Source organism: Uranotaenia lowii, chromosome 2 (assembly GCF_029784155.1).
Source record: "Uranotaenia lowii strain MFRU-FL chromosome 2, ASM2978415v1, whole genome shotgun sequence".
Lineage (NCBI taxonomy): Eukaryota > Metazoa > Arthropoda > Insecta > Diptera > Culicidae > Uranotaenia > Uranotaenia lowii.
In genome coordinates, this window is record NC_073692.1 from 63282088 (window position 1) to 63299534 (window position 17447).

The 17447-nt window shown below is 33.5% G+C and overlaps 2 protein-coding genes across 3 annotated transcripts in view; one reads left to right on the top strand and one right to left on the bottom strand.

Annotated features, from left to right (window-relative positions):
• LOC129740952 (uncharacterized) overlaps positions 1-17447 on the top strand; it is a 479426-nt gene that overhangs the window by 55530 nt on the left and 406449 nt on the right. The window lies entirely within an intron of this gene.
• LOC129741474 (uncharacterized) lies at positions 4777-5456 on the bottom strand. The gene is made up of 3 exons (XM_055733214.1): positions 5325-5456; positions 5065-5265; positions 4777-5004 (listed from the first exon to the last, which is right to left on the bottom strand). Exons 1-3 carry the CDS (start codon positions 5454-5456, stop codon positions 4777-4779), a joined length of 561 nt encoding a protein of 186 aa, XP_055589189.1.

The following is a 17447-nucleotide window of genomic DNA, read 5'->3' on the forward strand; positions in this document are numbered from 1 at the left end:
TTAAATAGGGAGAAGAAAAAGAATTGTCTAAACTAAAACCACCTGTTTGAAGATTGTCAATTTCTGAAAACTTCTCAAACTAAAGTTTAAAAGAAATACGGTTGTATAACCCATAATTCTGTGAAAAGAGAGCGATCTGAGAAGCTCAAATGAAGGTTAGTTTCAATTTGATGATTATCGACAAAATATAAGCTCAATCCTTGTTTTCCGCTATGTACAGGTACTGCGAGGTTAAGTAATTCGTTTAACAACCTGCATAATCCAACTTCTAGCTAGAGAGCAATTTAACCAAACTGTTTCATCGAGAAACGTAAGTCGAAAGATGTTTAGGATTGATAATTAGTTTCTAACACCAAGATTCTTCTAGAACGGAGAAACCGAAGTTGAGATAACCACATTCCAGTGATTCTCAGAACTCCTCTCGAGATAATAATTGAAACCAAATCGGTAAACTGCACACAATCGACATCTGTAAAAAGAAAAGGGAATCGTGAGTACAAAAATCAAAACCTGAAACAAAATTAAATACTTACCTGAAATTTATAAATTAGGTCGGCTGTAAGGCAGCTTTATTGTAAGGCCATAGAAATCAAAAGGGCTAAATTTGAAGAAGATAGGTCACTAAAATTTGTGAGTATTAATCAAAAATCAAAGTATTCATTTAACTAACAGCAGAAATAAATTTTTAGTTGAGCTGTTTAAGAACTGCTGCAAAAAAAGGGAGCGACTTTCAATCATCCAAAATTTACCGTAACAAATTGCATCAATAATAATTAAAGTTCGATATGCTGCATACTATTAATAATAGCGTTTCTTAAACCTTTAGCTAACTGTTTGCAGAAAAGTTTTCCCATACAACTGTTTCAACAGTTTTTAGCAGTTATATAACCTAACAACATATTCAAAATACAATCATTTCGCAATTCACGAATCAGGCAATGTATTTTAAAATTTCTATAATCGTTTGCTAAACATTTTTTACGCTTCATCAAATCATCGTTTGACGTTTTGATGAAAGAAAATTATCTATTCCAAAGAGTCTGGGGTTATTTGATAACAATATCTACTTGTTATTTAAAGACTAGCTGATCCCATACGAACTCCGTTTCGCTTTCAACTTGGAATATGTCATGAACAGTTTGTATGAAAGTCAATTGCCAAGCATTTTCCAGATTCATTGTTAAGAAGTTAAGCCGGAACAAATTTCAAATCCTTCTTTCGTCACTCGGAGTTGGAACATCGCAAGGAGGGGGGGGGGGGGGGACAATAAAAAGTAATGCGAAAAACAAATAAATTGGAATAAATTGCACGGAAGCTTGTATGCAACGGAATTGCATAGTATTTTGTTGCACAAAACCTATAAATCAAATAATGAATAATGAACAAATGGTGAAATAACTCCCATCTTCTTAAATTAAATTGAATTAAATTAAACCAAATTTGTATTTTAGTCTTGTAATCTTTCAGATATTGGAATTTTTTATTGGAATTTACATAAATTACTTTATTTATTTCCCCCTTCGGGTTTTTGGAAATTTCGAAGGGGGGGAGGGAGCGTGACAAAAGAAGAAATTGATATTTGTTCCGGCCTAATTGCAAAAATATTGGACGATCACTTCGTCCGTTGTCTGGTACTAAATATATAAGCAGGAACCAAAAACCACGTGTATAAATTTCGACTAAATCATTGCATAACAACGCAACTATTGCAAAAAAGCTAAACCCCTTTCGAGGGCTCTTATATAAACTTTGATATCTGAAATCGATTGCCCTTCCCTAAAAACTGCCGTGTGCAAATTTTCAAAGCAATCCATTGTATAATAACGTCAATATTGCTAAAAAGAGTGAAAAACTTATTTATATGGACGACCCCTTTCGTCGACCCCTGGTAAAATATTTGACATCCGAGATCGATTGTCTGTCCCTGAATACTACCGTGTGGAAATTTTCATCCCAATCCGATGTATAATAACGTCGATATTGCAAAAATATTGAAAGGTTTATATGGACGACCCTCTTTGCCGGCCCCTCAAACTGAATTGAATACCTGAAATCCATTGCTAATCTCTCAAAACCCTCGTGTACCAATTTTCGTCTGAATCCGATGTATAATAACGACAATGTTGCATCAACAGTGAATAGTTAACATGGACGACCCCTTTGGCCGACCCCTGATTTTAGTTTGGATAAGTGAAATCAGTTATTTGTCCCTAATAACACCTATGTGCAAATTTTCATCCCAATCCGATGTATAAAAACGACAATATCACTAAGATATTGAAAAGTTAATATGGACGACCCCTTTTGCCGGCCCTTTACACAAAATTGGATACCTCAAATCGATTGCACGTCACTCAAAACTATCGTGTACCAATTTTCATCTCGATACGATGTATAATAACGTCAATATCGCAAAAACAGCGAGCAGTTAATATGGACGACCCCTTTGTCTGACCCCTTACACAAAAATTGACACCTGAAATCGATTGCTCGTCTTTCAACACACTCATGTGCAAATTTTCAACACAATCCGACGAAAAGTAAAGTCAATATCGTGAAAACAATATTTGTCTTGTATGGACGACCCCCTTCAGAAGGGGTCATCCAAAAATCTGAAAACATTTTTCATCCTTCCTAGTCCTAATGAGTATCCATGCCAAATTTCATCTCTCTAGCTCTTAAGACGGCTGAGTCTATAGAGGACAAACAAACAAACAAACAAACAAACAAACAAACAAACAAACAAACAAACAAACAAACAAACAAACATACAGAAATTGCTTTTTATATATATAGATAATTGATGGAAAAAGGAAGCAAAACAAAAAGTTGCATGAATGCCTTTTCCCGAGCAACAAATCGAAATGTTTTTTATTGTGAGAAACTTCTCTTATTCATAAATAGATTAAGCCATCATGAGCGTGTATTCCATTTAACCCATTCGAGACCGATTGCACACCGTGTGTGCAATGGAATTTTTGTGCCTTTTTCAGAACAATCTTTCATTGTGAGTTTACTATTGCTCGGAAGAATAATATTCTTATACCAATGGAATCCTCAAATGTGAGGCAAAATGTATTGGGAAATGGTTTAGATGAAAATCAAACGACAATAAAGTTATCTAATAGTAAAGTACTATGAGTTCGAATGTCGTGAAAAGGCCTCCGTCTCGAATGGGTTAAAGAAGCGTCAAACGAAGTTGTGATTCAAGGTCTCTTAAAACTATTTTAAAACTTGTAGTTGAAATTGTTTTATTACAACATTTTTCTAACTGGCATAAAACAATTTTAAAACTGTTTTACAACTGCTTTAAGATTGTTAATATTAACTTACTAAACGCTATGTTGATTGTGGAATTCAATCGAAATTACTGAAAGCATCATACTGGAAACCATTTAGTAAATATTATAATATTTACTAAAAACTAGACATTTTCAGCTTATTTGACAATGTTTGCGGTACTATTTGTTGTAAATTTTCAAAATGGAATCTTTACCAATTACCAAATGCTTGGGAGAGCAATTGATAACACGAGAAAAAAAAACACGGAACAGAAAACTCCCATAGTAAAATTCTTATCAGATTCCATGACGTAGGTTTAAAAGAGCTGTCGGTAGTCTCTAGAGAGTTCTGAAAGGTTTGTTAAAGCTATGTTTATAAGGTCGAATAAAACTATTCTGTTGGATGTTTTATTATAGCTTATAAAATTAACTTTGAACAGGGCCAACTAGTTCATATGTTAGCTTTAAAGTAGTTGTGCTAAAGCATAGAATGTGCTTTGGCTTATCAAGTAGCTTTAGGAAATAGCCTTATTTGAGCGAACTGTGAAGGTTGGCATAAAATTTATATTATTACTTGGGATCAATATAAGGGGTTTTGAGCAGTGAAATGTTAGTTTTAAAAAACCTCCATATAACTAACGTTTAAAAAACGTTTTAAAAATCTCCATATAACTAGCCCACCCCCATTCTGATATCCGATATCTCCATATAACTAACGGCTGAATGATCTTTGGCCTCCGAGCAATCCGTATTTGAACCCCTTCGACTAGTTGATATGGGCGTATGTTCAAGCGAAGGCCTGTGGATCCTCTCACCCAAGTTTCGATTCTCTAGAGGCTTCCATCTCTGAGGTGTGGGCTTCAATGTCAGAGGCTTATATTGCGAAGGTATGCTCCCGATTTAGATCTCGCCTGGAGAGAGTAGTTGAGAACCAATGTGGACACATCGATATATTTTTTCCTTAATATGTTTATTTATACCTACGCCTGAATGAATAAACAAGTTTCTCAATAATATTAACATTAAGAAATATGTTTTTGAACGTTGATGACAGATTCTCGCATTCTTTTTATGGGTCATTCTGTATTTATGCAACGCTGTTACGCAACATTAGCATATTCCAGATAAGAATCACAATTTTTTCACTGCTAACACCACATGGCTTCTGCTGCTTCTTCTTGGTCTTAAGTATGCAAACGATAGTGGTGTGTTCCACTTATCCTCAGCCATGTCCCAAACAAATGCTGCTGTTTATGTTATATAAATGGCCCATATCCTTCCGGTTTCCGGTGTGGCACTTGCGGCTTCTCATAGCCTTTATCTTTTTCAAAAGTAAGAGCTTTTGGATTTAGAAAAAGGTCACACTTGTAAGTGCTAGCACTTATATTTTTTTTTAAAAATTACTATCATATTGAATTAAAAAAAAATTAAAGAAAAGACACATTTTGATTTAGGATTCATATTTATTGGTGTATCAAAAAATGTGAAACATTCTTCAACGGGGACTCAAAGTGGGCCAGCCCGCGTAATAGGCCGGAGTTGTTTGGACAGGTGCAGCCGTACCCGTCGTGAGCTGGAACGGATTTGGAAGTCCAAATATACTCAGTATGGTGCTCAAACACGTAGACAGCAGCCCGTAGTAGGTCGAAATGAGTCCCTCGACGGTGGTCCTGCACAAATTGCTCGCCGTCATGGCCGTGACCGAATTCATACCTTTGCAATCCTTGAACGGAAATATATGTTACAATAATGGTTGAGGTTCGAAACTTTGCGGTTAGGTTACCGGAATAGCTGCCTTGAGGGTACTGAAGAAAAGCGGATTGTTGACTATCATTCGGTACAAACTCGATACCGATGGTGGAATTGGAACAAGGCTCAACTCGGAAACGAAAGTCGCTATTTGATTGACGTAGGTCGTTACGTAAGCGTACACTTGCAGGAATATGTTAAAGCCAAACTGTAGAATTGGATCGGATCCTGCTATCTGAAAGACACAGAGAATGATTACGTTTTGAAGATAACATTTAAAATAAAAATACGAACCGCAAAAACAGAATCCACCAATTTGGATGAGATATTGGAACACAGCGTGGTGAAATTGGACACTTGGTTCAGAAATATCACGGAATTGGTGTAATCGATGTTAGGATCATTGGGGGTCAATGATAAAGCCATCTTGAAAAAGTAAAAAAAGTACTGTCAAATTGAACCTTGAAAACATTTTAGAATACTCACTGAAAGAAACGAGAAGGCATCCTGGATGTATCCTGCACTATTGGCTACCCAGGCAAACACATCGGTAATCAGCAACGTTTTCGACGAAGGCTGGAAGTAGATCGATAAATTTTGACGTCACTCGTTAAATGGAAACTAGTTTTCTTACCACTGTGCAGCATAAAAATGCTACCAATATTAACCACTTATGATTCATTTTACTCTTACGTCTCCCGAAGGTGCACCAATTTGATACGAGCTATGGGAGCCTTCCCTGCAAATGGTATAATTTGCGGATTCACTTTTAGAATTTGTGTTTGAACAGTTGGTTCAAAGAGATAATTTTATTTTTCTTTAAATTGTTGAAAATAATCTGTGTACTTGAACTGATAACCTCTATTTTTTGGGCAAAGTTCATGAAATAATTTAATATATTTATGCTTTTAGTTGAGCTCACTATAAACGGAATTATATTTTAAAATTTTCCTTATTTTAAGCAAAACTTGTTTTGAACTGATATGTTGCTGTCAATCTCAAATTACCTATGATGGAGTCAAATATTTGTTCAGCTTTTTGAATCACTGCCAGTTTTATTTCTGGAGCTTGTTATCGATTTGAATCGTAATACTTTTGCCTAGTATCTCAACTTATTTGGTTCAACCGATTCGATAAAAATGAAGTATTTCCCATTGATCGTGTTACTGCTCGTTTGTGGTCATGCTGGAGTATCCGAGGGTCAGGTGTTCGGGTCGATTCTAGATATTGCTAGGACTTTTGGAAATATCGTGGCCGCCATTTACACCTTCGCCGGACAAGTAAGTTGCATAGAAGTGCTTTACTGACTTTCGATGATAATAACAATCTTTTTCAATGAACCAGCTGGTATGGCCCAACATAAGTCCAAGCGTGACGACACCGGAAGCCATTAAGACGCAAATCAATCAAATGCTGCAGAGCAAAACTCTTCTGGCTCCTTACTTGGCTTACATTATGCAGCCCGTAAGTTTCTCTTTTCATTTAACCCTAATCCGGTCTTGATACTATTGGAAGTTTGGCAGCTTGTAACTTTTGTAAGGCGCATTCAAATGAAAATCTTCTGCGGCCCTCGAAAAATTCATGAAATCTTAAATTGCGCATCACTACTTTTTTTTAAATACGAATCCTGGGTTTCCAGACAAAAAACTTCCTAATCAGACTTGAGTGTCAATTTGATGCTCCTCGCTTAATGTCGCTATATCTCTCATGTATCTCAATCGATTTGAACAAAACTTATAGTTTTGAAAACTTCTTAATGCAACTAAAATATGTATCTCAGACAATATTTAGCAACAACATTTCAGTTTTACGTTATTCAAAGACTAAGAAAAAAAAACCGAAAAAACATGCTTCGGAAAAAAGACTATGGACTTTGTGTCCAGGAAAGCTGAAGTAAGAATATGTTGCGCGAAAGGATATATTTTTTTGGAATTTTGAATCATGACCACAAAGAATATAAAAAAGTGGTGTAAAACCGTACTTTTCAATCAATGAACAGCAAAAATTGTTTCAGTCACAATAGGAAAATTGGAAAGTTGACGTAATCTCACACATTTTTGCATCTTTAGATTCTCTCCGTATTTTGACACAGAGTTTTTAACGAATTTTCAACGGAATCTGTTTTTTGAACTTTTTATAATTTATGCGAGGAAGAATGATCTCAACGGGTTAAACTCCTATCAAAAATAAAAGAAAAAAAAGAACATTTTATCTATTTGCAATTTCTAAGATTTTCTTACACCTAAATTCAACTTTGCCCTGGATTTTTTGTATATAAATGCAATAATTTTGCAATAAATTTATTTACACTAGAAAGACAGTTTTATACCGATTTTAGTGGTGTAGTTACATTAACGCTACAATAGGGGAGATGAGGGCATAATGAGCACTCCTTTTTTCTCCATAAGTACGTATTTTCTTAAACAAATTTTCATAAGAACTTGTTTCGTACTACCCATAGTATTAATTTTTCACCAAAAAAGAAATATTCTTTTCATCTTTACAGAAATATTAATTAATAACCAGCTAGGTTCTCAAGTGACGAAAATATTATACTTTTGAGCACCACCAAATAAGCTTTTATGACCTTTAGAACATCTTGATCTATAATGTACGCACTGCAACATGATCTACACATTGTTTCTCAATTTTCAACATCATAAAATTTTTGATTTTTCACTTCAATCAATTTTAAAACGCGTTTTTACTCTAATTTGTTCACTAGAGGCGAACAGAGCACAATCAATGAAGGCATAATGAGCATTTTCTGCTGTATAATCTAGTAGCGAATTCAACTCGATGCCGTCAACTGAATAATAGAGCTACAGCTTGACTTATTTCGTCTGTCGATTTGGCCTATTGGTAAGGTGTCGGAGAGGTAATCAGTAGACTCGAGTTCGATTCCTGTTCGAGGGGATTTTTTTCGCACATACCATTCATGATTGATTTTTTATTGTTACATTATACGGCTAATAGCATCAAACCATCATCCGTCAAACAAAACACCAGAAACATAATGTATGAGCATGTATTCATTCTTTGCATTCTACAAACAGACCTAGATTATTTTGTTATTGCTCTGTTTGATGAATTTTCGCCTCACCGTTTAGTGCAATCATGATCATGAATGATAAATGGAAAAAAATCACCTCGACCAGGAATCGAACTCGAGCCTACTGGTTACCTCTCCGACATCTTACCAATAGGCCAAATCATCAGATGAAACGAGTCAAGCTGTAGCTCTATTACTCAGTTGACTTCATCGAGTCGAATTTGCTGCTAGAATCCCCGGCAGAAAACGCTCATTATGCCTTCATTAATGGTGCTCATACTGCCTCGGGGGGTTTCTCATTATGCCTCTACAGTGACTGGTTTTCAGCTTTCGGCAAAAATTTTTAAAATGCATTTTTAAACATTTTTATCTACTTTTTCAAGTTTCATCCAATTAGGCAATAGACTATTTGATTGTCTGAACACGAAACAATGACGTAATTCACATATTACAGCTGTTCTCTATGGTTAAATAAGCGTTTTCCTTAAGGTGGCCATTATGCCCCCATCTCCCCTACTTTACCAAAAAAAAAAAGATAAATTCGTCAAAAAAAATCTAAAGAAGCCAAATAACGTCAACTTTGCAATCTACCTTTCAAAATTTTTCTACTATGTCAAAAACAATTTTGGCGGTTTATTGATTGAAAAAAAAAGGCTTTTTACAACACTTTTTAACATTTTTTGTTGTTATGATTATGAATTTAAAAAAAAACTATCCTTGTGCGCAACAAATAGTTTCTAACAATAAGTGAATTTTTTTTTGACATTCTGTAGCTGATCTATTTTAGTTACATTAGGAGATTCCTAAAACTATAAGTATTGTATAAAGCGGTTGAGAAAAAAGAGAGATATAACGATTTTAAGCGAGAAGTGTCAAATTAACTCTTCAGAAACTCTAAAGGGTAAACATTTCTGGGACAAATGAGGGTTAAATAGAATATTTAACTAATAAGAGTTGGTATTAATTCTGCATCATTATTTATTTAGGGAAATGCGGTCACTTCAATCGAGCTGGCGATCGCTGGAGCTGGAAGAATGTTTGCGAATGCTTTGCCGCAGATAAATGCTTTCTTGGCTATCGTTGCTCAACAGTTGAATAATATGTGAAGAATCGTGAAGCAAATAATATACATATGCTGTAAAACAGAATAAATTTCTTTTTACTTACCCACAGAAAAAGATTTCAAAAAAAAAATTAAAGGAAACCGGTTTCTTGTAATTAGATTTAATTAGTAGTAAGCTTAGTTCACTAAAGGAGGAATGATGGAACAATCATAAGTTAACTGATGAACTAATAAAATATTTTTGAAATAATTTTTCACCTTTTTTTTATAATTCTACAACAGTATCGGAGAGGTTTTGATTCTTTAAGTAAGAATACTTTAAAAGTAGGAGATTAAAACAGGATAGAAGTTGGAAGAAAAAAAAATTACAAAAGCTTAGTTTTGATATGAGACAATAAAACCAAAACCTTGTCTATATGCGTTGATAGGCTCTTGGTTCATTTTCGTTTCATTTTATTTTTCAAAATTCAGTCTGAATGCTTGCTACATTCAAAGCTACATAAATATCCATAATATTCCATAAATACATAAAAGTTTATTCAACTATTTTATCTGAGATCACCAAAAACATTATTTCTTAGAAAAAAGTCATTCTTTAGTTTTTTTTTCTGGTTTTGAAGCATATTTCAGCTGTAGCTTTTGGCAGATATGTACCTTCATGCAAATCAGTGTTGAATAGTGCGACACTGAAAACAGTATCGAAAAAGTGCTTTTTACTTGATCAGTAATTAACAAAACATTGCCATGGTCGTCCACATGCGGTTATTTGCTAAAATGTACTTTTTGTAGGTTAAGAAATGGATATTTTTTCCAATTTTTATAAAATTGTACATTGTACATGCAATCAAGGTTGCCGAAATAACAGAAAAGTTTATTATTTCACAGAACTTTGAGAAAATTTTCATAAGGAGCCATTCAGATACCACGTGAACAGAAAAATGAGATTATTGACCCCCTCCCCCCCTCCGTGGACAAACATGGACATTTGGCAAACCCCTACCCCCTCCTCGGATCTCCACGTGGACAGATCTAAAGTTGTTTTTTTTTCTGAATCATATTTGACAGTTAAAAAACCCCAGAAAAACACAAAAAAAAAAATTTGACAGTTAGAAAACACTATTTATTACCTTTTTGCCTTTTTGTTATTGAAATGGATGATTTTGAAAGAAAAAACGAATAAGCATTTCCTGATATAAAGTAATTTTAAAATTCTAAATTATCATTATAACGAACACAAACACATACATGATCTCAATGAAACTTGATGTTTCCTCGAAGAAATTCATTTTTCGGTAGGTAGTGTAGGTACATTGTTGTAGGCGCGAGTACGGAAAAACGCTGATTTTGTGAGCAAGTGCTACATCTGCATAAGCAAATATTTATAAATAAATGGTTGTTTATAAAGAGTATTAGATTCTATGTACAATATTCAGTGTTTGCATATAATTATTCCGAACCTACGCTACAACTTTGATAATTTAGGATGGCTTCTGTAATGTGGGATAAGTATATAAGTGCACATGGATAGGTTAGGAATCCTACTATGAAATTGTACCTGGTTGTAATTCACTGAATTCTTTCATGTGATTACGTATTTGGTTTGTATGTAACTATTGTTACCATTAATCGCAAAGCAAATCTAAATAAAATGGAAATCTTAGCATAAATAAATTTCACTTCACCAAATCTATTTTACGCTGTCTACTTGATGAGCTTGCAAAATTGAACAGAGAGTCAGATTTTATGTATAAAAAACACCGATTTTTTTTTTGGAAAAACATTGCATGCAATTCGTTGTGAACCTCGATTTTTCCGCACTCGACGCACAGTAGAGCAGAATAGGATTTGTGCTGGACAAAATTCGTAGCTTCTATTAATCAGCTCATAGAAGATTAATGTCTTGCTATCCTATCGACTTGTTGTATGCTAGCTCACTGTTTGAATGCAATTTTGAAAAAGATGATAAGTTCACCTTATCTTGATTCCGATAACTCCAGAACGAAAACAAAACTACATGTTTGAAAATATTCTACTTAGAAGATTAGTAAACCCAACGCACTTTTCGCAAAAAAAATCCACCGGGTGGTTTCAATCATTTTTTTTCATCTATTTTTTACCTATTTGTTTGTGTTAAAATACATTTCTTGACTCAACTTTACTTCTTAATTTATCCAAAAAACATCGAATTCCATATTTTTTTAGAATAGGTGTTGAAAATTTCTTCCAAACTCAACGCAAAACGAAAACTGGAACGATTTAATGATTTTTAGGCAGTATTTGAAAGTTCGTAATAAATCCAGGATAAAGATGTGTTTTCTAAGTTTTTTGAATAAAATAAGCAAAAATATCCTGTTCAGTAATTATAGTTTTAAATTTTTCATATCATTTTATTGTACCATTATCAATATCGGGCTTGTGATATAGCTCAGTTGGCAACTCTGTTGTCTCCTGAGCCGATGTCAGCGAGTTCGAGCCCAAGAGTAAACATCGAACACAGTTGTACCGGATAAGTTTTTCAATAACGATCCGCCAACTGTAACGTTGATAAAGTCGCGAATGCCATAAAGATGGTAAAACGACTATAATCGAAACAAAAAAAAAAAAAAAATTATCAATATCGTTAGTGTAAAAGTTATAAAATCTTTGATACCGTCAACTGGGGCAACATGCAACAATTTTCAACTTCAATAGCTTCTAAAATCTTAGTGCTTACAGATTATCATTCCTCTTGTGCATCAAAAGTTTTAAGGTTGAGGGGACACCAAACTGACGTAGTCAGAAAAATTATTGCTTTTACCATTTTCTTCTAAATTTTCAAAAACATGCGATTTCCACCCTACTAAGAAAAAGGGGTAAGTTGCAACAAACTCTGTAATTAATGAAAAACCGAATGAAAACGTTTAAAAATTTATAGTCTTTGATACAGTTGTGATGTCATAACGCATAATGCACCATTTGCAGTAATGTTTGGTGTTGTTCAAATAAAATTTCCCATTTTTTTAAGACAAAAGTGTTAATCTGCTGCATACATTTAGGGGTAAAAGATTCTACAAAATATTCTTTTAGCTTTGATCATGAAAATAATTCTTAGGATGGATGAAATTTTATTGTTAACACACGCATAATGCAAAACAATCACATTCCAGCATATGGAAACACGATTTATGAGATTTAGTTTTGATTTGCATTTTGCCCCAGACAGCTAACTGAGTAATAAAAATATTTGTTTAAAAAAATTTAGTGATTATTCGAAAAATATTTATACACCAACAGTGTTGGTATAGGATAATGAAAGCAATATAAAGTTTGTAGGCGATATCATTAAGCCAATCCGTCATACTAGGCAAAGATTTTTACGACACCGAAAAATGTAAAATTTTGTACATTTATTGCTCGATTTTTTAAATTTTTTATGACAATCAAAACCAGAAAAAAAACTTCTTCACGATGTTAAAAACTATGTCATCATCAATTTGTTATCATTGAATGATAACTTTATTACAGTATATTGAAATAAAAATTGAATGAGTGTTGTGGTATACAAATATTGCATCTAACCCTGCTTTTGCAGGTTGCCCCGTTTGACGGTATATTTTTTCTATTTTCCATTCAAATGTTTTGGAAAAATGTTCAACAGTTTATTTAAATATTTTCATATTCATCGGCTTTACTTAAAAATATATTTTTTTCTTTGTTATATTGTAATTAAAAAAAAATGCTACGACCTTTTATTAGCCGTTGTTTAGTGTTAAAACATATCTTCTACACATGACTTAACCCTTCGTTTCAGGATTTTTTATTTTTCCTTAAAAATTGTTCAAAAAAGTTGGAAATGATGTGTACATTAAAAAAAAATACGATTTTTCAATTTTTCCATTCATTAATTGTTGTATTGTAACTTCATGAAACGAAGGGTTAAGTCTAAAGTTAAAATATCTCAAAACTTTTTTCTACGTTTAAAAATCTATAAGTCGAGTTTAAAATTGGGAAAAACTTGGTTTGGTTTTGAAAATTTCAAATGTAAGTAAAGTGTAATTTAAAAATCCTGAAATATCTACTTTTTTCGAAGGCTCGAAAACAAACACCCTTCCTGATGAAATCGAAGCGTTTAGAAGCAAACAGATTGATTTATGTGAGAGTTCAACTTTTTTTCTTTTGTAAATGCAGTACTTCAGAGTAGTTTTTGTTGTAGTTTGAGGTAAATTTTTGATATTTAAAAGAAAACGGACATTTTCCATGAGTAAGCCAGCCTTGGAAAGAACGCTAGAAATCCTATCAAATGGTAGAGTTACTACGGCGTATTCGTTAATTGATTTTTTTTTTATCGAAGTGATTTTTCCTTTCGATGCTGGTGTTCGTAAATTAAACAAACTGTATGCAAAAGCATTGGAAGGTGATTTGACATCTACTAAAAAAATCGATGCATCACTCAAAAAATCAATTTACGAACACGCCGTTAGAAGGAAAAAATAAAAAGGGAATACTGTAAAGGCCTAGGGAATTGAATTGAGGCAAAATTTCCTTATTTTGTAGTTAAAATTTTATAAGTAGGTGATGTTAACAAATTTATCCCCTTAATTTATGCAGTATCATTGTCCATCTTTCGATTTTAATTATTGTTCGGCCTTAAGACATTAAGGACCGCGAGGTTGTTTTTTTTGGACCACGAGGAAATTTAAACCAAGAAACACCGAAATTCAGCATTGTATATCTCAGAATTCACTGGACCAAAAGTTACAAATTTAGTATCTTTGAGCCACCGATTTGCAGAAATGAAAGACAAGAATTCTCATACTTGGTCCGCAATTCGTTAACAAAAATAGCGTTTTCGATTATAAGTAGTGGCAATCTAGTTCTCCGCGAGTTTTGCTCTTACTGCTGTTTATTTTATTTGTTTATTTTTGTTCTGTTTTATTTGGTTTGAAATATACCAAATGTTGCGTACTGCCTTAGCATTTGTAAGTATTTTGAAGGTGTTTTTGTATCTTTTATGATCTAGAAAACTCGTTAAAACTCATTAAACATTAAACTCATCAATGTTACCCCAAAGCATCAAATTCTAAACAGAAATGAAATCGATTTTAAAATTCAATTTAAAGTAGCCTAACGAATTTTTGCAACCATGTTTAACGTTCATAGTAGTACAGTACTGTTTTTAAAAATATTAAACATAACACATTCAACTTAACAGAAAAAATAATCGAAAAATATTGAAAAAAGTGATCAATCTTACCCCAGATTACGGTACTGAGAAAAATTTTTATGTTTCATAATAAACACAAATGAATATGCCTTAATTATAGTTGAAAAATTCCTTATAAGCACGTTTTAGCAGCTTAGTAAGTTTCTTCAAAAAGTTTAAACTAAGTTCTTTATTTTCATATGTAACTCGACGTGAAATTTTGCTGGAAATCTATACTTCAAGATGTTTGAAATTTTTAAAAATCTATGCGTTTTTATGTCAAACTATTCTTGATTTAATCAGAATAATGTTTATGTAAACGTAGTATCGTCAAATTTAAGAAATTTCAATAAATTTGATATATTTGATTAACGTTTATCTTGAACAGATAATTTTTACAAAGCGAAAAAGATATCTTTTATTATTTCTCATTTAACATAAAAATACCATTACTTCTCCTTTCAAGTGAATTGCTTAAAAATTCGAATTTGTCAAAATTTTCATAGATTTGAGTTGCCCTACCAATCTCGATCCCATAAATTAAATGAATAAAAATAATTTAAATAAATAAAAAAAATTTTTTATCCAAAATTTAAAAAATGAGATTTTTTCACAGGCTTTAAAGATTCCGCCCTACAGTGCGACGTAATTTATCGTAATTTACGACTCGTGCTGAAAAAATTAACTTTTTGCAAATTTTTGAATAAATTACTTTATGAGATATATTCAAACATTCAACTGTTTTTTTATGATTTACTTTTTAAATAGATTTAAAACCACATGTTATTTCTGTTTGCCACACATTTTAATTTTTTCTTGAATTAAACTCTACATGGCTTTCCTTGTTGATCAATGATACCATCGAGCGTATAATGGTCCCTTTCCAACATTTTTTCGAAATGTAAACCAGTCACACCAAAAAATCCAACAAATCAAACTCTTTTATAAATATCGAAATGGGACTTTCAACTGTATGATTTGCCAGAATGTCCCTCCCCCTAGCAATTGACATGATCATATTTTAATCTCAACAGTACCATTCAACCTTCAGAATTGGTTCCGTCATGAAAAGGGTCAGGCCCCGATACGGCTTACAAGCAATCGCACAAGAAAATCGTATTACCCGGTATGTGTAAGCTTTCGGCAGCAAGCCCCCCCGAAAAAAGTCCAATGGGGGCAAACCATCAAACGCACATGCCACCGGCAGGCAGCCTATCGGGATTTCATCGGTCGGCCGAAAGGGTTCCCCTCTGATAATGGCCGTCGTAATTGCAAACAAAGCTATTCAATTTGAATTGATAAAATCGAATTAATTCAATTTCATTAGCCATTTGTTCCGCTGTTGTATCGGGAGATGGGATCTTTCGGCCGGGAATAGTCCGCCGATGATGTGTGCGCCTCTTTATATTTATGGAAGGTTCCTGCTCTTTCCTCCAATCGACAACGCAACCCCGGAGGGGCCAATTGTATCCGACATTCAATTACGATCGTCATTCTGCATGGCAATATGGTTTGAACCGCGTAGCTCATGCCCCCAAATGGTCTCTGTCATGAATCGTTTCATTGGGGAATGAAATTGGAAGTGAAGATTGAAAAGGGTGAAACTAGTTTTTTACGGTTGAAATAAAACGACAGGGAATTTAGCTAATAGAATTTAAATTATATTCTTTTCCATACTTATCTCACAATTATGAATAGAAAAATTTAATATTTATCTATAACTGTGGTACTTGAAGAGTTCTACTAAACGCACATCATACACATCGATTTCTTAATCTGAAGATGAATCAAAAGTGTTCGGCCAAATCGTCTAGTTCATGCCGCAGGGTCCGCATGGTCGGAGAATTACGAATGACTGTAGGACCGCCTCTGTTCGGTTGATTGGACACAACCCTTTTTCCTTGGGCAGTCCGGGTGCTTGCTGTCTCCTTACAGCTTAGCGACCTACATACATCAGAGTGTGGGTCCTTGGTCATCAATAATATTTTAATTATACCGGACTCCCACGCTGCAGTAGATTTTTGTTGCTACGACGACCCGATTGGTAATTGTCATTTTTATTGACATACGATGAAGAATCAACGCTTACTACAATCCCTTATAAGATGAAGGATTGATAACTTCATAATTAACATGATGGAAAATGACGTGGAAAACTTTTATCAATTGCTGTTCAACATATGGAACAATATTGGTTATCTCTAATTGTATTTTTTTCGAGATGGATGGAGCCTTCGAAAAACCAGATATTATAAGATTTTAAAATTACATTTTAAGGGGGGGGGGGGGGGGGGGGTAGGGTCTAACACTTTAAAAAAATCGATTTTTTTATTTTTTTATTTTCTTATTGTAAAACATTTCAAGAATGTTGTGTCAAATTTTCAAGTCAATTGAAGCAAAACTATAGAAATTATAGGCCTTTATCTCCTCCTATCTAATACTGCAAGAAAGCAAGAGCAGAAACTTCAAACGCGTTTTTCTCGAAAGCACATTTTTAAAGTCCGCGGACATTGCCATTTGAAAACTACTAATCCGATTCTTTTCAAATTTGGAACATATTTTCTACATATAAAATACCAGACCCCAACGTTTTTCTTTTTTGTTTTTTTTTTTTTCTTTGGAGAGACTTTACTGGTGAAAAATGGCGGATTTTTTCGTGAAAAATCGTAGTTTTTACTTCAAACAGCCACAAAAATTTCATAAAATTTTTTTTAAGTTAAATAAAAACGTTGGGTCCAGAAAAACATCTATTTAAAACATTTTGCTCTGATTTTTTGATTTCAGATGATTCTGTGCTGAGATACAGTGTCCACCGCAAATCCTGTTTTCTAAAAGACATCCTCGAAAGTGCTCCGTCACCGGCTCATTTTTCAATATTTTTCTACGAAAAAATTACTAAATGTTCTTTTGACAATGTTTTGTATAATGCAAAAAATTTGAATACATTTGTTTGTACGATAGCTCTAGAAAAAAATCGTGAAAATGGTGTTTTTTTATACCCGTTAGACCCTACCCCCCCCCCCCCCCCCCCCTTAAGTAATATCAAAAGTCATCTGATAAAAACCAAAATAAGCTTATTTTTAACTCAATCTTTTTATAGCGTTCAAACGTAATAAACAG